Consider the following 25,414-nt stretch of genomic DNA (forward strand, 5'->3'; position numbering starts at 1 on the left):
GGCTGTTCTGCAGCTGTTTTGTGATGGATGAGGGATGATGGATCTATGTTCAAGTAGCGGAATCTTAAAGTCAGGAGTTGGAAGGAATCTTGGAGGTGGTCTGTGGTGACAGGAAGCCTCTTCCAATAGACTGAACATGGAAGACTTCCTAGAGCCGGAGGACAAGGGTTTCCTCTTAGCAATGAGCTTCCTGTTTTTGGAAATGCTCAAGCTGAGAATGGATGTTCAAGCAGAGGATATTCCGCTTGGAAGGGGCGTTCTGCACTGAAGTGGTGGCCAGCGGGAAATGCCAGGTTTCCAGCTCCTGCACAAATCCTTTCTAATATCCATCTACTCAGGTGAGCCGGCAGGGCAGCAGCTGTGCAGTGTTCAGAGTCATTTTATGTCAATGATCTTCACCTCGGTTTACTAACAACAGTAACAACCGTTACCGTTTACTGCTTTCCTATTAAGCACCATGTACTGTGCATAACATGTTATCTTTATTTCATCTCTATAATTTTGGGAGGTACGTTGAATCATTACTATCTATCTACTTCTTAGGTGAGGAAATAGAGGTTTAAAATTTAGTCCACAGTCTCGCAGGGATGGAGCCTGGATCAAATTTTGGGTTATCAGATTCCACACACGTTTCTTAGCTTTTCTTTTTTTTTTTTTTTTCAGCTCCAATTTCTGTCTTGCTCCAGAAAAGGGGAAGGAGCGGCTGCGGATCTCTGTCTCCAGCCTCCTAGGGAAGGGAAGGGAGACCAGCGGTGCGGAGGCTGGGGCCCCCTTCTGGGTGGGGCCTAGTGGCGGGCGGGGCCTGGCAGTGGGCGGCCCCTGTCCGGAAGGGGCCAGTCCGGGGCGGAGCCGACGGCCTTACAGGGGCCGGAAGTGGCCCGCGGGAGGAGGAGAAGTGGGTTCGGAGTCCTGAAGCAGTGTCCCGGGCCCTAAGGGGCGACGGCGGTCTTGTCTTTAAACTCCAGAACTACCCATTTGCCGCGTTCTCGCCGCCGCAGGCTCCCGGGACGATGGTGCCCCGCCTGCTGCTGCGTGCCTGGCCCCGGAGCCCTGCGGTTGGTCCGGGAGCCCCCAGTCGGCCCCTCAGCGCCGGCTCCGGGCCCGGCCAGTACCTGCAGCGCAGCATCGTGCCCACCATGCACTACCAGGACAGCCTGCCCAGGTGAGCCCGGCCTCCGGGTCCCCGCCGCCCGCTGCCATCCCAGGATCGGCCCCAACCTGACTGCAGTCACTCATGACCCTTCTAGTGAACCCGCTTCGGCCCCCAAGCCCCTACCATGGAGGCTGCCACATCCCCTAATCTGGAAGTCTTGGGACTTTCAGAATCTCCTAGCACAGGAACCTCAGAACCCTCAAATTGTCTTCCAGAACCCGTCGATGCTATCTCATTCTCCATCTTGAACCCTTCTCAGATTTCCTCTCCATTAACCTGACTTCCAGCCAGCTAAACTAAGTCGTCTTCTCCCTGAAAAATGCCAGACCTGCATATTTCCAGCACCGCTGTAACCCCTCAACTGTGGTGTCTCCTGAAGTACTTTAATGACTGCCTCACATTCCTGCCCGGAATGTGGGTAGGCTGATTCCTAATACATCATGGTTACCATTCCTCAACTTCTCCCAGCATCGCCTTCACCCCTGTCACTCAGGACCCTCAGCCCCACCTCCCGTTTCTCCAGTACTCTGTTCTTTCACCCCCCCATCAGCCCCCACAAGCACAGCCCTCAAGTGTTCACCCTTGCCCTCAACTGACCCTCCCCCACGTTTTTAAATCTTTAATCTCCTAAGTCCAGTGTTGATCCGGAAACCTTTCACTCTCTCCAAGCCCTCCTCAACAGGTTCCTTCCCTTAAAATATCCTACCTCATCCACAGTACCCCTTGTAAGTGCAGCTCACCCTCACAGAATTCTAGATACCACCCTCAGTACCCCGTCCACCCTCCATCATACTCAGATCCAGGGCCTACCCAAATTTCTCTTCTCCTCCTCACCATGGGCTACCCTGCCTTCGAAACACTTCACCCAGAATCGACTTCCCGTCTGAAAATAGCCCTAGTAAATCCTCTCCCCTTCCCTCCCCCAGTACTTTCTTAAATCCGGCTTCCGATTCTCCCCAGCCTTCGAACTCCACCTTCGCCTGAGCCGCCAGGTCTCCTTCTTCAATATTACATATTTTCTTCACCCTCTAAACCAAACCTAAACTAACTTCTAACTTACTGAGTGAGTAACTCCGTTCCTGGAGCCAAGTTCAAAATTTGTCTCAAAGACCCTTCTCACCTTATTTCTCACCAAACTGTCCTCAGGGATTCCCCGTACCCAGGAGCTAGAGGCCAGGCTCCTTCCCTGTGTGTGAAACAAACATTGTGTCACAGGCCTCACCCGAGCTGCTGGGTTGCTGTTTTTCTCCGCATCCGGGACCATTTAACCCAGTGTCATCACTACATACCCCCACCCTCTCAGGAGGATCGAGTGATTCTTGTGAAATTACATTTTATGCAAACATCTAAAACAAATGAAAATGAGATTATCTACACGTAGCAGGAGGGAGGAAGAAAAAGGGGCTTTGTGCCTGTAGGATAAGCCTGTGTGTATGAGCTGAGCCAGTATGTGGGTGAAAGGTGAGGACAGACGGAACCTGTCTTCACTTGCCAAGTTCAGAGTCAGATGGTCACTGACTTTCAGGCAGGCCTGGGCCCCACCCAGGTTTAAGATCAGAGGGATTTTCTGCACTTTAGAATTGGAAAGCTGGGAGGAATATTCAAGATCATTTATTCCAACCCCATCCACAGCACAGTCTGTAGGAATCTGGAGGTACCAATTCAAACTCCAGTTCAAATAGTACCACTAGTCACCCATGCATAACCTTAAGCAGCCAACCTCTCCCAGACCTCCATTACCTTATTTGTAAATTGGGAGTTAGATGAGAGATAAGATTCCTTCTCTCTCTCAGATTATAGACTGATAACATGTATAATCTTTCACACTCACTCATTGATGTCATACTTGGTGAAAAGCCCTAACTTTGAGGTCTGGTAGAATGTAGTTTCAGATTCTGGATCTGCAAGTCTTTAGCTATAATTTTGGGCAATTCTGTTAACTTCATTGAGCCAATTTTATTTTGTTTCTTTTGGAGACAGAGTCTCTCTCTGTTGCCCAGGCTGGAGTGCAGTGGCCCTATCTCGGCTCACTGCAAATTCTGCCTCCCGGGTTCAAAGGATCCTCCTGCCTCAGCCTCCCAAGTAGCTGGGATTACAAGCGTGCACCACCACGTCTGGCTAATTTTTGTATTTTTAGTAGAGATGGAGTTTCACCATGTTGGCCAGGCTGGTCTCAAACTCCTGACTTCAAGTGATCTGCCCTTGGCCTCCCAGGTAGCTGGGACCACAGGCATGCACCATCATGCCTGGCTGATTTCTTGTATTTTTTGTATCTTTTGTAGAGACAGGGTTTCACCATGTTGCACAGGCTGGTCTTGAACTCCTGGACTCAAGCACTCTGCCTGCCTCGGCCTCCCAAAGTGCTGAGATTACAGGTGTGAACCACCATGCCCAGCTTCACTCCAGAAATTTTTAAGTAGGACTTTTTTTTTAATCAAATTGCCATTGTCTCTAATGTAGAATTTTGTTTAAAAGGAAGAAGGTAAACTTTCATGAATATCCTTACTGTAGTAAAACCAAATTTTAAGAAACATATGTAGGCAACTCTGGATTTATGAGGTAGCTGAGATAGTATTTGAAATTTTTCTGAGTAAGTCAGTGAATGTAAGGGGATCTGTGGTGTTAAAGTGTTGTAAATGGGTACTTAGTGCAGTCTAAGTCCATAATGGCAGTAAATAATTGATTTATTTTTGTCATATTGTGGATAAACATGCATTCAAAATAAACTGATGAACCACAGTATATCTTATATTAGGCTTTTAAACTGCTTTATGTATCATGTTTCATTTCCTAAATGACTGATACATTTCAGTATTTTGCATATCAGTGTTAATTTTTAGTTGGTAGAGGCAACCTAACAAACTCTGTTTTGCTATTAGGGGATATTTCTTTCAATAAAACAAATGAATTGGAAGAGAAAATACACCTCACTTTACTGTCCATGTGTTTTAATTTCACAATAAGCCAGTAACTTCATCACCATAGCCATCTTTGGGAATCCCTAGCAGAGAGAATGATGAGTAGGCAAATTGCTGTTCCTGTTATTTAAGCACATGGGACTATTTGGTTCTTCCTAATGGCGTTGCTGGTGTCTGGACATGGCTTACTGATTGATTCCTACCTTTCAGTGACTGTAGCCCCCATATAACTGGCCCTTGGACAGATCTGTGTTTCACTCTTATATAATTATCTGTTGTAAAATGCAGAAGAAAATTTAAAAAATAGAACCTTTTCATTTTATCCTAGGGGAGAAAAATGCAGTTGTTCAAACTAAGGCTAGAATTAAATCAGGGCAATACAGTGTTAGCACAGGTGGTGTCATTTTGACCAGAAAACAGGAATGCTTGGGGCAGCTTCTGCTTCCCCATTTTGAATCTATTATTATTATTTAAGATATTATATTCATATTTTATGTAAAGATTTAGTTGTTATTTTACTTAAAAGTAGAGTTACCATTGATATACTTGGCATTAGTAAACCCACAGATTCTGATTTGTCTGTGGCTTCCAATTATTGGTTTTGGGGGAGGAAATTAATGATCTAGTAATCAGTTCATTAGCTTGTAAAGCTAATTAACCTCTTCCACATACTGTCAGCCTTACACTGACCCTGCTTTCTCCCCAGGCTGCCTATTCCCAAACTTGAAGACACCATTAGGAGATACCTCAGTGCACAGAAGCCTCTCTTGGATGATGGCCAGTTCAGGTAAACACTGAGAACCTTGGGTGAGCATAGTTGGGGTGGTTCAAGACAGGCTGGCAAGTAGTGGTGGACCAAGCTTCAGGGAATGTTTGTGACTTGACTGGGTCTCCAGAAACCCAGAACCTAGTTGTGCCTTTGCAAGTTCAGGAAATAGATTTTCATTCAGGAGGGACTGACCGAGCCCTGAGAGTTCCTCTAAACAGGCTCAAGAGAAGATAGTTTATAAGTCAGAATGCCAAATGTGTACTTCCCCTTAGCAGGTGTACCTGGGAGGCTTGCTGGTCCTAGTCATTTATAGAGAGCATGTACCCTTGGAAGGGAGGTCCACTGAGGAGACCATATAGCAGACCAGAAGTCTGCGTTGTAAGCATGTTTATTGAGTTGGATAGCATGCCTCCAAAATTTATGCCCTTTTTCACGAAATTTAGTATATGATCTTATTTGGAATTAGGATTGTGGCAGATGTAATTAGTTAAGATGAGGTCCTACTGGAGTAGTGTGGGTCCTTAATTAAATATGACTGGTGTCCTTGTAAGAAGAAGGCACAGAGACAGCCATATGAGGACACAGGCAGAGATTGGAGTGATGTGTCAACAAGCCACGGCATGCCAGGGATTGCTGGCAACACCAGAATCTAAGAGAAAGCCATGCAACAGATTCTTCCCCAGTCTTCAGAGAAGATATAGTCCTATTGACACCTGGATTTTGTCCATAAAGCTTCCAGAACTGTGAGAGAATAAATTTCTGTTGTTTTAAGCCACCCAGTTTGTGGTGTTCTGTTATAGCAGTCCTAGGAAGCAAATACAGCATAGAATTGGAAAATAATATCAAATTTTGTCAAAAAGTGGATTGCATTAAGCTCTTGTAGCCTAGTGTAGTACTCTTTTTTCATAATGGAAATTTTTCTGTACAGGTAACTGGCATTGTTGGAATCACAGAACTCTTCACTGGACAGTGATGGAGAAACAGATGAATTATCCATAATCTAGTCCTCTGTTTTCAAGTATTCCTTATTAGTCATTTAAAGTTTCTCTTGATATGGTAATAGCTACCAGTTATTGAGTATTATGTTTTAGGATATTCTGAATCCTTAGCTTTATAAATATTTTTAATCTTGTAAAGTGGTATTATCCGTTTTACACATCAAGAAACTGAGACTTAGATCAAGTAACTTATCCAAGATCACACAGTTTGAAAAGCGACAGAGCTAGGATTCAGACTTAACTTCTGTTGACTCCAGAGCTTGTGTCCTTTTCTCTGTGCCAAACTGCCTCCTAGGGTATGGATTATTTTGTGAGATGTTGATTGATTTTCCTAATCATTCATTTTAAGAAGGTAGTCTAGATTATCAATTTTAGATTGATTCCTGTTCTGGTTGGAGGTACTTTCTGATCTCTTTCTGGGTTTTAGGGCTATGCTGTTGGGGACCCAAAATTCTATTCTGAGTTCCTTGCCATGAACTTAAAAATCACGTATTCCCTACCATGGTTTGATTTTGTCTTTTCTTGAATGTTTTAGGAAAACAGAACAATTTTGCAAGAATTTTGAAAATCGGATTGGAAAAGAACTGCACGAGCAGCTGGTTGCTCAGGACAAACAGAATAAACATACAAGCTACATTTCGGGTAGGTAGGCTGGGCTGTGGGTATGATTTCTCCCAGAGCCCTCCAGAATGAAAAGTAAGGCATATTCTCTCCTGTTTTGGTCTCAGATATTTTTGGTGAGACCAGCAAATGAAGTAACATCTCATCCTCCCTTCCTGAGGTAAATGTTAAGGCTGAGTGTGTTCCTCCTCTACTGAGGTGTTGACTGCAGCCCATGCTCAAGAATGGGCTTCTCTGTAGGTGGGATTGAGGCCGGCCTTCTCTGTAGGTGGGATTGAGGCAGAACCTAATCAATGGTCCTGTCTGAAAAGGATGCAGGATTAAAGTCCTATGTCCTGTATCATTCTGGGTCCTTCACTGTCAGGCAGAACTGTCCTCTCCAGCCTCTTCTCTCACCACCCACCCTGACACACTTCCTGCTGAACTCCTCATTGATCCCTGAACCCTTAGTCTTTTATTCTTCTGTGCCTTTATCCATGCTATTCCTTCTACCATTTTTTTGCCTGGCAAATTCTTCTTTTAAGATCCAGGGAGGATGGTTTTCTGTGAAACCTCAGTCCTTTTTCCACTCCATTCAGAGTTGGTTGCTTCCACCTCTGTTCCTACAGCACTTCTTTTAGTTTATACATTTACCAAGGTTATACATGCACATAGTTTAAAGAATCAGACAGTTCTATAAGGCTTGTTAGGAAAAAGAGCAACTTCTTTATCATTACCTTATTTCCCACTTCTCACTTTCAGCTCCTAAATCTTTTGTTATATACCTCGTATCTCTAAATTAGATACTTAAATTAGTGCATCTTGATTTTTTCGCTTTAGTCATTAGCTATTGACATCTCATTGTAGAAGATTAGAATTCAGCAGTATTTTACATCCCACCACATATGTGGGATGTGTATACACGTACTTCCTGTCCCCTCATTCACAGCATAGGGATTTGTAATTTTGGATAACTCAGTATCTAGTGTTTATGCTATTATGATCATATAAACATTATTGTCAGCTGACTCGTATAGCATATTGGGATGGTTTTTCCTTTCCAGTACAAAGTTTTTGTTTTCTCTGAAGTTAATAATTATTCCATCCTTTCTTTTGTTTAGTTTCCTATGTGCTTACTAATTTACACCCAGACTCTTCACAAGCTATCTGAATCTCCTGTCAATACATGAAAGCAGATTGGACATTCTATCCATTTTGGTCTTCTTGACGAAACTTCTTCCAGAACTTGCGACATGCTGTAGTCTGGATTTGTGAACCTCTTGGCCTACTGTGAAGCTGCTCTCCTGTGCTCTTTCACCATCAGCCGGGACATCTGTCATCACTTTCTCATGTTGGGACTCATGTTTCTTGTCTTTCATATTTTCTTATTTCTTTGCTTTTTTTTTTTTTTTTTTTTAAATCAAAGCACATATTCCCTTTACTATCTGGAAACAGAACATGGGAAGCAAAAATTTTAAAATGGCCCTTATACTTCATTGATAATTTGGCCGGGTTTGAAATCATTTTTCCACAGAATTTTGGAGCCTTTGCTCCATTGTCTTTTAGCATCCAGTGTTGCTGTTGGTAAATCTAACGTTATTCTGAGACTTAAATCTTTTGGCTATTTCTTCTCTCTGCCTTTGGAAGCTTTTTAGAATTTTCTCTTTGTCCCCAGTGTTTTGAAATTTCAGGTAATGTGTTTTAGTGTGAGTCTATTCTTATCCATTTTGTTGGGCCACTCTGTGAGTCCTTTGAATCTGAAATCTCATCCTTCAGGTCTGGGATATTTTCTTGTTTTATTTCTTTGGATTTCTTCCTCTTCATTTTTTTTCTTTGTTTTTTTCTTTGTGGAACTGTTATCATTCAGGTGTAGAATTTCCGGGTCTCATCCTCCAATTTTCTTATCTTTTCTCTCACAGTTTTCATCTCTTACTCTTTTTGTTCCATTGTCTTGGGGGACTTTACTTAATTTTAATCTCTCAACCTGTCTGTTTTTAAAACTCCTGTTTTCCTATTTTTTACTTTCACAAGCTCTTTTTTCTTCTTATGGTGTTCTTTTTAAAAATAGTTTATCTCTGAGAATTTTTTTAAAGATCTCGTCTCTCTTCATAGTCTATTGCCTTCAAGTTGCTTTTCTCCTGTTTGCTTTGCCCTTTCTTCAGATGCTTCATAATCCTGTGTTGTCTTAGATATGAATGAGATATTAAAAAGCTCTTGGAAGCTATGTGGATGAGGGTGAGGCTTGTCAGTTACAGATTTGCTCTAATATGATTGATATGGTTTGGCTCTATGTCCCCACCCAAATCTCATCTTTGAATTGTAATACCCATGTGTTGAGGGAGGGACCTGGAGGGAGGTGATTGGATCATGGGGGCGGTTTTCCCCATGTTGTTCTCATGATAGTGAGTGGTTTCTCACTAGCTCTGATAGTTAAAAAGTATTCGGCAGTTCCCCCACTTGTTCTCTTTCTCTCCTGCTGCCACATAAGATGTGCCTTGCTTCCCCTTCACCTTGTGCTGTGATTGTAAGTTTCCTGAGGCCTCCCCAGCCACAAGGAACTGTGAGTCAATTAGACCTCTTTTCTTTATAAATTACCCAGTCTCAGGTAGTTCTTTATAGCAGTGTGAAAATGGACTAATATAGAAAATTGGTACCAGGAGGGGTGCATTGCTACAAAGATACCTGAAAATGTGGAAGCAACTTTGGAACTGGTTAATAGGCAGAGGCTGGAACAGTTTGGATGGGTCAGAAGAATACAGGAAGATGTCAGACAGTTTGAAACTTCTTAGAGAGTTGTTGAATGGTTTTGACCAAAATGCTGATAGAGATATGGACAATGAAGTCCAGGCTGAGGTGGTCTCAGATGGAGATGAGGAACTCATTGGGAACTAGAGCAAAGGTCACTCCTTACTATGCTTTAGCAGAGAGACTGGTGGCATTTTGTCCCTGTCCTAGAGATCTGCAGAACTTTGAACTTGAGAGAGATGATTTAGGGTGTCAGAAGAAATTTCTAAGCAACAAAGCATTCAAGATGGCTTTTTCTGAAAGCATATGGTCATATGCATTCACAAAGAGATGATCTGAAATTGGAACCTATGTTTAAAAGGGAAGCAGAGCATAAAAGTTTGGAAAATTTGCAGCCTGACCATGCAGTAGAAAAGAAAAACCCATTTTCTGGGGAGAAATTCCAGCCACCAGCTGCAGAAATTTGCATAAGTAATGAGAAACCAAATGTTAATAGCCAAGACAATGGGGAAAATGTCTTGAGGGCATTTCAAAGATCTTTACAGTAGCCCCTCCCAGCATAGGCCCAGAGGCCTAAGAGGGAAAAATGGTTTCCTGGGCCCTGCTGCTCTTTGCAGCTTTGGGACATGGTGCCCTGTGTCCCAGGCACTCCAGCTCCAGCCATGGCTAAAAGGGGCTAAGGCACAGCTCTGGCCATTGCTTCAGAGGGTGCAAGCCCCAAGCACTGGAGGCTTTCGTGTGGTGTTGGGCATGCAGGTGTGCAGAAAACAAGAGTTGAGGTTTGAAAACCTCCTCCTAGATTTCAGAGGCTATATGGAAACACCTGGATGTCCAGGCAGAAGTCTGCTGCAGGGGTGAAGCCCTCATGGAGATCCTCTACTAGGGCAATGCAGATGAGAAATATGAGGTTAGAGCCCCCACACAAGAGTTCCCAATGGGGAGCCTAGTGGAACTGTGAGAAGAGGGCCACTGCCCTTCAGACCCCAGAATGGTAGATCCACTGACAGTTTGCACCATGTGCCTGGAAAAGCCACAGGCATCCAACACCAGCCTGTAAAAGCAACCATGGGGGCTGTATTCTGCAGAGCCACAGGGGCAGGGCTGCCAAAGGCCTTGGGAGCCCACCCCTTGTATCAGCATGCCCTGGATGTGAGACATGGAGTCAAAGATCATTTTGGAGCTTTAAGATTTAATGGCTGCCCTGCTGGATTTCAGGCTTGCATGGGGCCTGTAGCCCCTCTGTTTGGGCCAATTTCTCCCTTTTAGAATGGGAGCATTTACCCAATGCCTGTAACCCCATTGTATCTTGAAAATAATTAACTTGTTTTTTATTTTACAGACTCATAGGCGGAAGGAACTTGCCTTGACTCAGATGAGACTTTGTACTTGTAATTTTGAGTTAATGCTGGAGTGAGTTAAGACTCTGGGGGACCGTTGGGAAGACGTGGTTGTGTTTTGAAATGTTAGAAGTACATGAGATTTGGGAGAGGCCAGGGCGGAATGATGTAGTTTGGCTCTGTGTCCCCAACCAAATCTGATCTTGAATTGTAATAATCCCCAAGTGTCAAGGGAGGGACTTAGTGGGAGGTGATTGGATCACGGGGCAGTTTCTCCCATGTGTTTCTTGTGATAGTGAGTTCTCATGAGATCTGATGGTTTAGAAGTGTTTGGCAGTTCCTACTCCTCACTTATTCTCTCTCCTGCTGCCATGTAAGATGTGGCTTGCTTCCCCTTCGCCTTTCGCCAGGATTGTAAGTTTCCTAAGGCCTTCCCAGCCATGCAGAATTAAGTCAGTTAAACTTCTCTTCTTTATAAATTACCCAGTCTCAGGTAGTTCTTTATAGCAGTGTGAAAACAGACTAATACAGTGATCCAGCTAAACTGCTTCCCTGGGTTGCCCCTAATGGTAGTGTCATTGGGTTAGACTCCCTAGGGAGGCTTTTCTAGTAAACAGCCAAAAGGTTGCTAGTGTTGTAGAAGGTAGGGTAAGTAAGGGAAGAAGATTTGAGATCCTAACTGTGATTCAGGTCTCCCAGTTTTATTTTATTTATTTTATTAGACAGAGTCTCATTCTGTCACCCAAGCTGGAGTGCAGTGGTGTGATCTCGGCTCACTGCAACCTCTGCCTCCTGGGTTCAAGTGATTCTCCTGCCTCAGCCTTCCGAGTAGCTGGGACTACAGGCATGTGCCACTATGCCTGGCTAATTTTTTGTATTTTTAGTAGAGACAGTGTTTCACCATGTTAACCAGGATAGTCTTGATCTCCTGACTTCGTGATACACCCACCTTGCCCTCCCAAAAGTGCTGGGATTACCAGCGTGAGCCACCACACCCAGTCCCCAGTTTTATTTTTTCCAGAGAGTAAAACTTAAGTCTTCTACCAGAGTGCGGAGGGACTCTCAGGTTGTGGTAGTGGTGATATAATTAAACAGTCCTTCAACCAGATGTATCTAGGTTACCAACTACTGAGCCCTCTGGGGGTTCTGCTGTGCAAATCATATGATTTCTTGGCTTTTTCCCCTGCCAATCTAGGATTGGCTTTCTCCAGTCTGCTTTAGTCATTACCAGTTGCATAAGTGCTTTCCAGCTTCTAGTATTTGTTTTCTCATCTCCCATTCTCTTGGCCTGACTGGTTTATGTCTCTTTGAAATTCTTTTGCTAAGTGGGGGTCAAAGGCATGAATTTATGTCTTCTCACATCAAATATATCTTATCCACCAGTACTTTTCTCTCATCATTTTAGTATTATCTCCCATCATTTAGCATTGCATTATGTTTTAATTATTTGCCTCCTTCACCAGAGTTTTTCAGAATCAAAGACCATGTCCTATTCCTCTCTAAATCCCCTGGACCAAGGCCTGGCACAGCACTGATTCTCAAGGGATGGAATGAGTGGATGGACCAACAAATGAGTAATAGACAAATCTGCATCTATTAATCCTTTTCCCAGTGCTATACATATAAATGTTATTTGCCCGAATGAAAGATGGTCCTTATTTATAGAGTTTATTCATGCTTACTAATCCAAGCAGGAACTTTCCCTGACATATTTTCTGATAAAATATTGCTTTTGGAATTTTTACAGGTAAAACATCTACAAGAACTCAGAGGGCTAGTTTGAGTGATCCATGCACTGATAGTTCTAATAGCCTTTTGAGTACTTTCTAAACAGGGAGTGCACAAATGTACACTGTACACAGGAGGACAATGAAGATGTTCCCCCCTTGTCAGGGGGGGCAGTCAAGTATGATTGTTGCCCCTGAAAGGAGATGAAGCAAGAGAAACCTAAAGAGATGGGGTGGGAATTAACTATTCTGTTCCAACATGAATACAAGTGGAGTGTTACCATATTTTATTCCTTTAAACCAAGAAAGGAAACCAAAGAGGAAGAAAAAGCAATTAATAAACATTAGGAAAATGCAAACCAAATCTGCAGTGCTATACTACTTTACACCTACCAGAATATCTCCACGCAACAAGACATATGATAACAAGTGCTGCTGAGGATGTGGAAAAATTGGAACCCTCATAGACAGCTGGTGGGAATGGCGCAGCCACTTTGGAAAACATCTCGGCAGTTCCTCAAAGGTTAAACAGAGACTTACCATGTGATAGCAATTCCACTCCTGGCTATGTCCATATAAAAACATGTATAAGAATGTTCATAACAACATAATTCTTAATAGCTAGGCACAGTGGCTCACACCTATAATTCTAGCACTTTAAGAGGCTGAGGTGAGAGGATTGCTTGAGGCCAGGAGCTTGAAACCAGCCTAAGCAACATAGTAAGACCCCATCTCTACAAAAAAATTAAAAAAATTAGCCAGGCTGGTGGTGTGCATCTGTAGTCCTGGCTACTTGGGAGGGTGAAGTGGGAGGATCACTTGAGCCCAGGGTTCAAGGCTGCAGTGAGCCATGATCACACCACTGCAATCCAGCCTGGACAACAGAAATCCTGTGTGTCTTAAAAGAAAAAAAGGCAATATAATTCATAATAGAGTGGAAACAGTTCAAATGTCCATTAACTGATGAGTGGATAAACAAAATATAGTATATCCATATAATGGAATATTATTCAGCCATAAGAAGAAATGAAGAACTTACATGCTACAACATGGATGAATCTTAAAAACATTATTAGGAGGCCAAGGCGGGTGGATCGCCTGAGGTCAGGAGTTTGAGACCAGCCTGCCCAACATGGTGAAACCCCATCTCTACTAAAAATCCAAAAATTAGCTGGGCATGGTGGAGGGTGCTTGTAATCCCAGCTCCTCGGGAGACTGAGGCAGGAGAATCACTTCAATCCGGGAGGCGGAGGTTGCAGTGAGCCAATATTGCGGCACTGTACTCCAGCCTGGGTGACAGGAGCAAGACTCTGTCCCAAAAAAACAAAACAAAAACATTATTATAAGTGATAGAAGCTAGATGCAAAACACCATATATTGTATGACCCCATTTATATGTCTCGAATTATTGCAGAGCAAAAACATTCAGGGAATTCTCCCCGCTGGAGGTTGATGCCATTTCCTTTGCCTATGCTTGAATTTTTTTTCTTCAAATTTTATTTTTAGGAACAGCATTAACATTTTATGTTATTTTTTTCTTTTTATTTTTTAGGACCCTGGTTTGATATGTACCTATCTGCTCGAGACTCTGTTGTTCTGAACTTTAATCCATTTATGGCTTTCAATCCTGACCCAAAATCTGAGTATAACGACCAGCTCACCCGGGCAACCAACATGACTGTTTCTGCCATCCGGTTTCTGAAGACACTCCGGGATGGCCTTCTGGAGCCAGAAGTGTTCCATTTGAACCCTGCAAAAAGTGACACTGACACCTTCAAGAGACTCATACGCTTTGTGCCTTCCTCTCTGTCCTGGTATGGGGCCTACCTAGTCAATGCATATCCCCTGGATATGTCCCAGTATTTTCGGCTTTTCAACTCAACTCGTTTACCCAAACCCAGTCGGGATGAACTCTTCACTGATGACAAGGCCAGACACCTCCTGGTCCTAAGGAAAGGAAATTTTTATATCTTTGATGTCCTGGATCAAGATGGGAACATTGTGAGCCCCTCAGAAATCCAGGCGCATCTGAAGTACATTCTCTCAGACAGCAGCCCCGCCCCCGAGTTTCCTCTGGCATACCTGACCAGTGAGAACCGAGACATCTGGGCAGAGCTCAGGCAGAAGCTGATGAGTAGTGGCAATGAGGAGAGCCTGAGGAAAGTGGACTCGGCTGTGTTCTGCCTCTGCCTAGATGACTTCCCCATTAAGGACCTTGTCCACTTGTCCCACAACATGCTGCATGGGGATGGCACAAACCGCTGGTTTGATAAATCCTTTAACCTCATTATTGCCAAGGATGGCTCTGCTGCCGTCCACTTTGAGCACTCTTGGGGTGATGGTGTGGCAGTGCTCAGATTTTTTAATGAAGTATTTAAAGACAGCACTCAGATCCCTGCCATCACTCCACAGAGCCAGCCAGCCACTGCTGACTCTACTGTCACTGTGCAGAAACTCAACTTCAAGCTGACTGATGCCTTAAAGACTGGCATCACGGCTGCTAAGGAGAAGTTTGATGCCACCATGAAAACCCTCACTATCGACTGCCTCCAGTTTCAGAGGGGAGGCAAAGAATTCCTGAAGAAGCAGAAGCTGAGTCCTGATGCAGTTGCCCAGTTGGCCTTCCAGATGGCCTTCCTGCGGCAGTACGGGCAGACAGTGGCCACCTATGAGTCCTGTAGCACTGCCGCATTCAAGCACGGCCGCACTGAGACCATCCGTCCGGCCTCCATCTATACAAAGAGGTGCTCTGAGGCCTTTGTCAGGGAGCCCTCCAGGCACAGTGCTGGCGAGCTTCAACAGATGATGGTTGAATGTTCCAAGTACCATGGCCAGCTGACCAAAGAAGCAGCAATGGGTGAGGCAGGGGTGGGGAGCATGCCCTTGGGTCTTGTCCTCAGTGCTTGAGTAAGCAAGCCTAAGTCATATTCTACTCCAAATCTGATTTCTACCCCTTCACTAAGTTTAATCCATCGCCAACTCCCCAAATAAATTTTCTTTTCTACCCTAGCAGTCTGAACAGCCACACTAGCCACTAGGGATCAGAATATTCTTGCCTCCTAAGCAGGCGCGGGGGAATGCATGTGACTTTGTGCTCATTTAAGGTCACTCTGAGCTGTGACGTGTCATTCTTTTTCTTTTTTTTGGAGACAGTTTCCCTCCTTCATCCAGGGTGGAGTGCAATGGCATGATCTTGGCTCACTGCAACCTCTGCCCCCAGGTTCAAGTGATTCTCCTGCCTCTGCCTCCCGAGTAGCTGGGATAATAGGCACCCACCACGCCTGGCTAATTTTTGTATTTTTGGTAGAGACGGGGTTTTGCCATTTTGGCCAGGCTGGTCTTGAACTCCTGACCTCAGGTGATGCCCCCGCCTTGGCTTCCCACAAGTGCTAGGATTACAGACATGAGCCACCGCGCCTGGCCCTTTTTGGAGACACAGTCTCATTCTGTCACCCAGGCTGGGGTGTGGTGGTGCAATCATGGCTTACTGCAGCGTCAACTTCCTTGGCTCAAACAATCTTCCTGCCTCAGTCTCCCAAGTAGCTGGGACTACAGGCATGCACCACCATGCCTGGCTAATAATTTTTTTTTGATGGAATTTGTTGCCCAGGCTGGAATACAATGGCACAATCTCGGCTCACTGCAACCTCTGCCTCCTGGGTTCAGGTAATTCTCCTGCCTCAGCCTCCTGAGTAGCTGGGACTACAGGCTCACAGCACCATGCCCAGCTAATTTTTATATTTTCAGTAGAGATGGGGTTTCACTGTGTTGGCCAGGCTGGTCTTAAACTCCTGACCTCGTGATCCATCTGCCTCGCCCTCCCAAAGTGCTGGGATTACAGGTGTGAGCCACCACGCCGGGCCTAATTTTTAAAATTTTTTGTAGAGATGAGGTCCCACTGCATTGCCCAGGCTGGTCTCAAACTCCTGGGCTCAAGCAATCCTCCTGCCTCGGCCTCCCAAAGCACTAGGATTATAGGCGTGCACCGCTGCACCCAGTCTCCTTTTTCTGTTACTCATTGGTTATCAGACTGACTTTTGAAAATGTAGGATTTCTAAACTTGTGGCCCCACTAACTTCACCTCAGTTGTAGTGTGTCTGCTCTCTGTAAACAGGTCATCTCAGAAACTCTTCCCAGTTGTCATCTGTCATTACCTTTCTTTGATAAAATTCAAGACCTGGAAAGGACCTGGAGGGTCACAGTTGTCCTTTCATGTTGCTATGAAGTGCTGGAAGTGAAGGGGACCTCCCAGACATTCTAGTCTTCTCTTCCTCCATTTTATAAGGAGAAGACCAAGCCACTGGCCCGGTTACACAGCAAATTAGTAAGACTGAGATTAGAACCCTGGTCAAACAGACTTTCCATTTTGTTCCACTGACTCAATGTTCTCTTTTACACTTGAATCAGACTTAGAGTTTTATCGTAGTTTTTGAGTCCATAGCTCTCTTCGTGTACTGTCTTGACTCTTTGACTAAACTGATTTCAAATCTTTAAAATTGTGCTTTCCTTTTAGGCTCATTTTTAGCTCAGCTGTTGACAGCTATTTTTAAATATAACATGACATAATACATTTTCTAAATAATTTGAAATATTCTAGCTTGAGCTGCTCTGAAGGTTAGTCAGCTGGTGGTGGGCATAGAGGTAGACAGAGCCTTCCCCCATTCTCAAGGATGCTGTGATGGGTATTCCTACCATGTGGTAAGTGGGGAGGTTTTCCTGAGGTCCTTTTCTGTCCTTGGACTCTGGTTTTCCATTTTGTTTCTCACAGGTCAGGGCTTTGACCGACATTTGTTTGCTCTGCGGCACCTGGCAGCAGCCAAAGGGATCATCTTGCCTGAGCTCTACCTGGACCCTGCATACGGGCAGATAAACCACAATGTCCTGTCCACGAGCACGCTGAGCAGCCCAGCAGTGAACCTTGGGGGCTTTGCCCCCGTGGTCTCTGATGGCTTTGGTGTTGGATATGCTGTTCATGGCAACTGGATAGGCTGCAATGTCTCTTCCTACCCAGGCCGCAATGCCCGGGAGTTTCTCCAATGTGTGGAGAAGGCCTTAGAAGACATGTTTGATGCCTTAGAAGGCAAATCCATCAAAAGTTAACTTCTTGGCAGATGAAAAGCTACCATCACTTCCTCATCATGAAAACTGGGAGGCTGGGCATGCTGGCGTATGCCTGTAATCCCAGCACTTTGGGAGGCTGAGGTGGGTGGATCACTTGAGGTCAGGAGTTTGAGACCAACCTGGTCAACACGGTGAAACCTCATCTCTACTAAAAATACAAAAACTAGCTGGGCATGGTGGCATGTGCCTATAATCCCAGCTACTTGGGAGGCTGAAGCAGAATTGCTTGAACCCAGGAAGTGGAGGTTGCAGTGAGCTGAGATTGCACCACTGCACTCCGGCCTGGGCAACAGAGCGAGACTCTGTCTCAAAAAAAAAAAAAAGAAAAAAAAATTGGGGCCTGTGTAGCCAGTGGGTGCTATTCTGTGAAACTAATCATAAGCTGCCTAGGCAGCCAGCTACAGGCTTGAGCTTTAAAATCATGGTTTTAAAGCTAAACGTGTAATTTCCACGTGGGACTAGATCACAACTAAAGATAACACGAGATTTCAGTTTTAAGGGCATTTAATCAGGAGGAAAGGTTTGGAAAACTAACTCAGGTGTATTTATTGTTTAAGCCAGAAATAAAGTTTAATTTTTGCTTGAAGATAGTTCTTAATTTTTTTTTTAACCTAATTCCTAATCCTCACAAAGATCTTTCCAACAGCAAGTTCAGTAAGTTCAGGTAATAGTACGTCACCACTGGCTTCTGGCTCATTGAGTGATGGTGGGATCGCAGTTTCCTCTCTGTAAACTTGCCCTTGACTGGGGAGACACCATCTCCTTAAAAATACTCTTCATATTCCTAAGGAGTGAACTGCTGCTGCACGAATTCTTATTTGCGGAGGGAGTAGCTGCTTCCTTACTTCACCTTCATGCACCAGTGCAGCATGAACAGGGGCTTTATTGATGGGGCTTGGGGAACTGTAATAAAGTCCAGCATGCAGACTGTGAAGGTTTGGTATAGCCGTCAGGAGACAAGGGGCAAAGGAACCAGCCTCTGTGGGCTCTGCTGCTTGGAGTACATTGTCCTTTCTCAGTTTGTAAGGGCAACTGTGCAGGAAGAGGGATCAGCACTTCACAAACTGGTGGGTGACCTCGTAGATTCCCACAGACTCCTGGGCCTTTTCATCATAGTCAGTCCAGTCCTGGGAAACAAAATGGCAATGTGAGCCTCACAAGGCAGAATGCAGCAGTGTGGAGAGCAGAGAACTGGGACTTAAAAGGCCCACCTCAGGCTCTGACGCAAATAATCATGAACATGTATGACCCTGAACAGAGCCAGATAACTCAGGCCTGAATTCTAGCTCTTTCAGTTGTGTGACTGGGCAAATCACTTAACTTCTCTGAGCCTCTTCTCCGAGTCCTGTCTTCTATTTAAAAAAAACAAAAAAAGGACAACAATGGAGTTCATATTGAATGTTGAAAGAATCAAATGAAGTAACACATTTAAAAGAACTCAGCAGCCGGGCGTGGTGGCTCATGCCTGTAATCCCACACTTTGGGAGGCCAAGGCAGGTGGATCATTTGAGGTCAGGGGTCCGAGACCATCCTGGCCAACAAGGTGAAACCCCATCTCTACTAAAAATATAAAAAATAGCCAGGAATGGTGGTAGGCACCTGTAATCCCAGCTACTTGGGAGGCTGATGCAGGAGGATCACTTGAGCCCAGGAGGAAGAAGTTGCAGTGAGCTGACACTGTGTCACTGCACTCCAGCCTGGGCAACAGAGTGAGACTGTCTCAAAAAATAAAATTAAATTAAATAAAACAAAATAAAATAAGAGCACTCAGCATAGTGAGTGCCTGGCACATATAAGAGCTCAGTAAATGCTAGCTGCTGTTACTAGGTGCTATGCAAATGAAATGAAGTTTTTGTCCTTCAAGGCGTGAGCACAAGGCTTTTTTATCTGCAGGGTAGTAATACGTCCAGTAATACAGACTCTTTCTTGTTCTTCATGGTAGTTAGGTGCAATAAAGCCGCCACAAACACTGAATTAGGGAATACTGAATGAATACTCCCTGGAGAAATACAGGGTTAGGTTCCTATGAGCCTCTGGTCACATTTTCATCAACCAATCAATAATCTAGCTTTATGTGTTTCTGTTTAAAGATACCTTACTTAATATATATTGTTGATTCATGAACTCACAGCCAGCAGCACTATAGCTCATGCCTGAATAAAGCTTATCTAACACGTATTCTCTCTGTAAGGGGCATCATAGCTTTTCCATATGTAGGAACATTAGAAAGCACTTATAGCACTATACTTGTGGCCATTTCAACAGCAAAATCACTAACAAAAAGCACAAAAATACAAAGCTGGCTTTCCACTGATGAGCCTTGTCCACCAAAAAAATATTTCCCACCAGGTGCCCTATAATACCTCCCAGAGCCCCCAAGTCTCATACCTTCTCCTGCAAATCAATGTCACTGAAGACTGTCCCTGACTCCACACCTTCAGCAGCAAACCCAGCCTGCAGGGGACAAGAAGGTACCAGTTAGTTTTGGCAAAAGGAGGCATTGGGCTATAAGTGAGGGCTGGTCAGGTTGCTGGCTCTTCTCACACTTTTGGGATGGAGGACAGAGATGCAGTACAAGCACCTGTCTTGGAATAACTGCTGATCTTCCAGGACCCGGCAGCTGCCTCAGAACTAGAGTGATGGTTTCTCTGAATTACAGTCCTGGACCAGAAGGCAGCAGGTGCAGCATAATCCCTTCCACTACCCCAGGTTTGCTGAAGGCCCCTGGGCATGTCATTTCCCAGGTTGGACCTTAGTTATTTATAAAATGGGGATGAAGTATTTGCTCTTCTGCCTACCTCACAGATTTGCTGTGAGGTGAAACATGCACAAATAAAGGGGGATAAGCACCAGCTCAAGTCAGACAGACCTGGGTTGAAACTATAGCTCCATTGCTTACTCTGTGACCCTGAGCAAGTTGCAACATCTCTTCAGTTCCTTACTCATCTGAAGAACAGGATGAATAAATTCATAGGGTTACCATGAGGATCAAATGTGGTAACATGTGAAAATGACAGCATGGGTGCCCAAGCATACAGCAGCCACTTAATAATGGACAATTATTACTACCACTAGAAAGGAGAAATGTCTAGTCCATGGTCTCTGTAGGTAGCAAAGTTCTGGCTGTCACTTCACGCATCCCCTCCCCAAAGACAGAGATTCCACAGAAAGATACACACACACCTGGGGCTGGAAATCAACTGGTTCAAGGCCCCTGCACTCAAACTCCACTATTGTCTTGAAGTTCTCATTGTCTTCAGCCTAGAAAGGAAGGGTGTTAAAGAGGTAGGCCCAAAAGAGCTCTCAAGATGACCTCATGGCTCCTCTCCTTCCCACCAAATGGGCACTTACTGCCCCTGGAGGCCTACTATGAGACCCAGGAACAACTCATCCCCTTCTTAGAGGAAGTCTGCCTTGGGCACCTGCTCCCTATGAGGCTTTCTGTAGACAGTAGACATGGAGGCTGTAGAAGAGTGTGGATGCTGGGGTCAGCCTGCCTGGATGTAAGGTAAGCTCTGTCTCTCTTCCCCTCTGGGCCCAAGATTCCTAAATTGTCAAATACAGCCGAGGAAACCTCTACAATTTTATTGTGAGATTTTGAAATGCATATAAAGTGCCCAGCACAGTGCTCAATAAATGGTAAATAAAATTATCAACACCAAAAATATGAATAAGAATGTTAAGCTCCAAAGTCTCTAGATCATCCAAACAGACCCAGTACACTTAGCCACAGCCTTTTGCTCACTATCTGCCATTAAGTAAGGGAGAGGGCTGACTTACAGCGGTTGAAATGGTTATGTATGTGGAAGGGATACCTCTTACGGGGTAGATGGCCAGGAAATTCATGCCTACCTGACCTATGGGCTTAGGGGCCACAAGTGCCATGCCCACACATTCAGTCTCATCCTGTCATTCACTGTAAAAATAATTTCCTGCACACTGACTGGATTTTGACCAGGAGGAAAACAGAGCAGAAGCTCTGGGATCTGGAACAGTGAAGAGCCTCGAACTCTGGTACTGGTAAGGCATTTCTCTGTTAGCGCCCTAGTTCGATTCTTATTTGTCTGTATTTTCCACTAGACTATTATGTACTTGAGGGTAAGTCCTCATTTCATTTCTCTTTAACTTCAGGACAAAGCCAAGAATTTGGCACAACTCAAGATACTTTAAATAAATACCAAATAAGGAATAGGTGAATACAAATAACTGGCTTTCTTTAAACAAACAGACCCAAAGCACACACTCCCTCCCTCACCTTTGGGCTAACTTGCTCCATAGTAACATATAACTATCTAATAACACTGATACTATAAAGGATGGGATGCACCAAAGGACTACCCCACCTATGGTTTCAGAGAAAGCTTGCTAGTCCCCTAAAATGAAGACAAGGCAAGTGCTCTCAGTGATGCAAACTGAACAGCTAGATTGTGTCAGAGGTCCCCTGAGATCCCACAGCCCAGCCCTCATAAGAAGACACTGCAAGAGGCAATATACCAAGCACTCAGTGTACAGTGAATAAATGACTGAGGGAAAGAAGAACTAAGTTCATGAGTGAATATCCTATGGCAGGTCACTCTGATGCAGGCATGACTCTAGAACCCAGACCTACTAACTCCAGTTAGGATTTAACCCCACCATCCCTGCCACCACAGCAACAAACTTACATTGTAAGGCTTGATGGTGCTGCTTAATATCTCTGAAATAGAAAAGAGAACACAAAGTTGACTTGAGTCCATGCCCTGGCCCCAGCCAGGTGCCCAGATGTGGCCCTGAAAAAGATCGTGCTGCACAGGTGTCGGCATCTTAGGCTTGACTCCACCCTCAGGTAACATGAGTCTACTTTCAGCCTGGTGCCAGGAAGCTGTGGGCCACCCTGGCAGAACTCAGTATGCACAGCCTGACCTACCGATGGAATTTTCTCTTGCACACAGCTTGCACTTCTGGACCATGGAAGCACTGCCACGGCCCCCCTTCAGTGCCACACTGTCCTGGCAAAAAGCAAACAGAACTTTCAGTCACATATGAATTAGATGTACGGTCCTGAGGAGATTGAGCCCACCATTTATTGTCCACTGAAAGAGACCAAGACCCAGAAAGGGTAACTTACTAGGACAAGACTCCTGGGAAGGCTTCCTGAGGAAAATAAAAAAAGAGCTTCTCCTTGATTTTGAACTCTGCCTCATATCTCAAAGATGTCTGTTGAACCCAGTGCTGATCACACTGACACCTGCCCTCCCAAACCACAAAAAGCAGGGAGCAAAGAACTGGAGAGATGAAGGCCAGTTTCCCCAAATCCCTGCCCAGAAGTGTATGTGTGTTTGTGAGTGTTTATGATGGGGGGGAACAGTTACCATCAGCCGGATGTACTGCCACTTGTCCGAAATCTCACCACAGTTGCCACATTTCATCTTTGGGGGAAAAAGAATGTTAGTAAAGCAGCTGGCTCAGCTGGGCAGACACCAAGGAAGGGGTAAGAACAGTGGGAGGTGGGCAGGCTCATGGCCTACCTTCTCATTGGCAATCTCACTTCATCCCTAACACCAGCCCCAGCAAGGACAAAACTAGACCTATCTCTGGGCAAAGGGTAGATAGGTAAGGCTGTTTAATATGCCGGCATGCCCACCCTCCTCTATGAAGTGCTCAGTGTGGCCAGGGATTCAAGGCATCTGTGGTGCAGAAATGGCTTCAATGGGGGTGGGGGGAAATAGGGAGAGATTTGTTAAAAGATACAAAATTACACCTACATGGGAAGAATAAGTTCTAGTGTTCTATAGCACTGTAGGGTGACTATAGCTAACAATAACAGTTTCAAATAGCTAGGATATTAAATGCTCCCAACACAAAGAAACGATACATGTTTGAGATGAATATGCTAACTACCTTGATCTGATCACTATATATTACATATATCGCAACATCACCATATACCCCATAAATATGTACAATTCTTATGTGTCAATTAAGAAAAAAAAAAAAGAGAAATGGCCTCAGCAGGCCCCCCACCCACTCTGCTTGGTTGGCTTTATGGTCCCACAGGCCCTGTATGTCACTGGTGTATTTATCACTCTGTTGTGACTCTATTTTTCTGTCTCCTTCACTCGATTCGGCTTCTTGAAGCCAAAGAACAGATTCTCCCAAGTAAGCCCTGGTATTCAGGCTTCAAAATCCTGGGAAATAAAAGTAGTCCAGAGGCAGCTTCCTGAAGAACAGGGCTTTTGAGAGGTAGAGAAGGATGCTGGGATTTTGACCAGGAGGAAAACAGAGCAGAAGCTCTGGGATCTGAAACAGTGAAGAGCCTCGGACGGCTGGAGAAGGGGAGGCCTCTGCAGACCATGCCGCTAGGGTACCAGCTTTACCAGTGTGGGAGGGAAAAGGAAGGGTGGACTACGCACAAAATTAAACTATTTCACAATAAAGAAAACCAAATCAATAAACGAAAGGCGAACTATTTACCTTATTAAATAATCACAACGTCCCTTCAAGTAGCATTTCGTTTAGCGTCCGTTTACAGACCACGAAACATTTAACACAGGGAAAAACTACAAAATGAAGCTTTCCAAGACTGCCAATTAGAGATAAACCAATACACTTTAATAAAAAGTAAACGTAAAATTCTAACTAGGAAAACCCCGAACACTTAATGTGCCTGGTTAAATATTTTCTCATACTGCCGGAGAGAAGGCTCCGGTTCAGCACTGAGATCAGGACGGGCCGCCACTCCCCGGGCCCCGCCCCGGCCGCACCTTCAGGTACCACCGGAAGTCCTCGCCCACGGGCCGGAGGTTGGTGATGTTCTCCAGCGAGGCTTTGAGTTGCAGCGCGATTTTCTGAGGGGGAGGGCCAGAGTAACTGCGTCAGCCGTGCCTGCGCAGCTCCACGCCGGCCCGACCCTCCCGCATTCCCAGCCATGGGTGCCACAGGGAGACATTCCTTCTGCTTCCTGCTCCTTCAGCGCGAACCCACTCGCTTCATCTCCTCCTGGCGCGAGCTCTTGCCTCCCAGACCCTCGCCACCTCCCCTCTGTGTCCCCGCGGCAGGCGGCTCCCCTCACCCCCATGGTGGCCCTCTCCGCCCGGTGCTGGCTGCGGCCGTTGCTTTCCGGCGCGTCGTAAAAGGCGAGTGCCGTCTGCGCACCCTCAGTAGGGCCTGGCGGGGCGGGGTCGCGGGGCAGGGAGCTCTGCCTGCGGCTGCTCGCCTGGCCCACAGGCTTTTCGCATCAGGGGATCCGGGGCCAGTGAAGGTCAGCCAGGTTCGCGAGCAACCCGTGCTCAGACCAGCGGAAGCCTGACTCCAGGATTCGGTGGTGCCACAGACACTGAACGCCGATTTTGTGCCTGCTCTAAGCGAACAAGACAGTTGCTGCCCCTCAGTTCTTTTCAGGCGCTTCACTACTCTGCTTGCCCTCGAACTTCTCAGATCACGTCAGCTCCCTCTGCCCAGGGGAAAAACTACAAAAGGAAGAGTTCCAAGACTACCAAATAAAGATAAACCAATACACTTTAAAAAGCAGAGTGTATTGGTTTATCAGATTTGGGGATGATGCCTTTCTTTAAACTGCCCTTTCCTGTTTCACCCAAGAGACCTGGTTTCTAGGCCCCTCTCCAGAGGTTACCCTGTGTCCACATCCTTTTCATTGTGGTCCCTGCGAATGGACATTCCCCTTCAGGTGGATTTTCTCTGGGAGCCCACCTGGTTTATCCTTCTGTGATACGTTTATTGAACTTTGTTTTATCTGGCCTCCCATCCAGGCTACATTGAGACCAAGCAGGAGCTGTGGAGATTAACGTTAAAAGGAACAGCACATTCAAGACTCTTCTAGGAGGTAGAGCAAGATAGCCAGATAGAACCCTCCAGTGATCCTCCTCTTCCTCTTCCCTGGCAGGAACACCAAACTGAACAACTATCCACACAAGAAAGCACCTTCATGAGAACCAAAACTCAGGTAGCAATCGTAGTACCTGGTTTTAACATCACATCGAGATATAAGGCAATGGCCAGGCATGGTGGCTCACACCTGTAATACCAGTGCTTTGGGAGGCTGAGGCG

The 25,414-nt window shown here is 45.3% G+C and overlaps 2 protein-coding genes across 5 annotated transcripts; one reads left to right on the plus strand and one right to left on the minus strand.

The window, feature by feature from the left end:
• The first annotated feature begins 487 nt into the window (after positions 1-487).
• On the plus strand, positions 488-17,954 carry CPT2 (carnitine palmitoyltransferase 2). Of its 2 annotated transcripts, none has more exons than XM_025377336.1 (5): positions 488-1,162; positions 4,778-4,858; positions 6,374-6,480; positions 13,800-15,104; positions 17,016-17,954. In XM_025377336.1, the coding sequence occupies exons 1-5, from the start codon at positions 1,011-1,013 to the stop codon at positions 17,345-17,347; spliced, it is 1,977 nt and encodes a 658-aa protein (XP_025233121.1). In that variant the 5' UTR covers positions 488-1,010; the 3' UTR covers positions 17,348-17,954. The 2 variants fall into 2 exon arrangements, with proteins under 2 accessions (XP_025233121.1, XP_025233125.1); XM_025377340.1 differs by having other exon boundaries at positions 13,800-15,035.
• C1H1orf123 (chromosome 1 C1orf123 homolog) lies at positions 17,859-24,477 on the minus strand. 3 transcript variants are annotated; one of them, XM_025377345.1, is made up of 8 exons: positions 24,420-24,477; positions 24,112-24,195; positions 22,720-22,776; positions 22,275-22,356; positions 22,033-22,064; positions 20,552-20,629; positions 19,757-19,822; positions 17,859-18,495 (listed from the first exon to the last, which is right to left on the minus strand). In XM_025377345.1, the coding sequence occupies exons 1-8, from the start codon at positions 24,423-24,425 to the stop codon at positions 18,418-18,420; spliced, it is 483 nt and encodes a 160-aa protein (XP_025233130.1). In that variant the 5' UTR covers positions 24,426-24,477; the 3' UTR covers positions 17,859-18,417. The 3 variants fall into 3 exon arrangements, with proteins under 3 accessions (XP_025233130.1, XP_025233131.1, XP_025233132.1); XM_025377346.1 differs by lacking the exon at positions 22,720-22,776; XM_025377347.1 differs by lacking the exons at positions 22,720-22,776; positions 24,112-24,195.
• Between the last annotated feature and the right edge of the window lie 937 nt (positions 24,478-25,414).

This window comes from Theropithecus gelada, chromosome 1, assembly GCF_003255815.1.
Source record: "Theropithecus gelada isolate Dixy chromosome 1, Tgel_1.0, whole genome shotgun sequence".
Taxonomy (NCBI): Eukaryota; Metazoa; Chordata; class Mammalia; order Primates; family Cercopithecidae; genus Theropithecus; species Theropithecus gelada.

Excerpts from the sequence above, each read along its gene's own strand:
- CPT2 (XM_025377336.1), top strand. The coding sequence starts at position 1,011 with ATGGTGCCCCGCCTGCTGCTGCGTGCCTGGCCCCGGAGCCCTGCGGTT. Across the intron at positions 1,163-4,777 it reads TACCAGGACAGCCTGCCCAG|GCTGCCTATTCCCAAACTTG; the intron begins GTGAGCCCGGCC and ends CTTTCTCCCCAG. Across the intron at positions 6,481-13,799 it reads ACATACAAGCTACATTTCGG|GACCCTGGTTTGATATGTAC; the intron begins GTAGGTAGGCTG and ends TTTATTTTTTAG.
- C1H1orf123 (XM_025377345.1), bottom strand. Across the intron at positions 22,777-24,111 it reads ACTTCCGGTGGTACCTGAAG|ATGAAATGTGGCAACTGTGG; the intron begins GTGCGGCCGGGG and ends TTTCCCCCAAAG. Across the intron at positions 22,065-22,274 it reads TGCAAGAGAAAATTCCATCG|AGATATTAAGCAGCACCATC; the intron begins GTAGGTCAGGCT and ends TTTCTATTTCAG.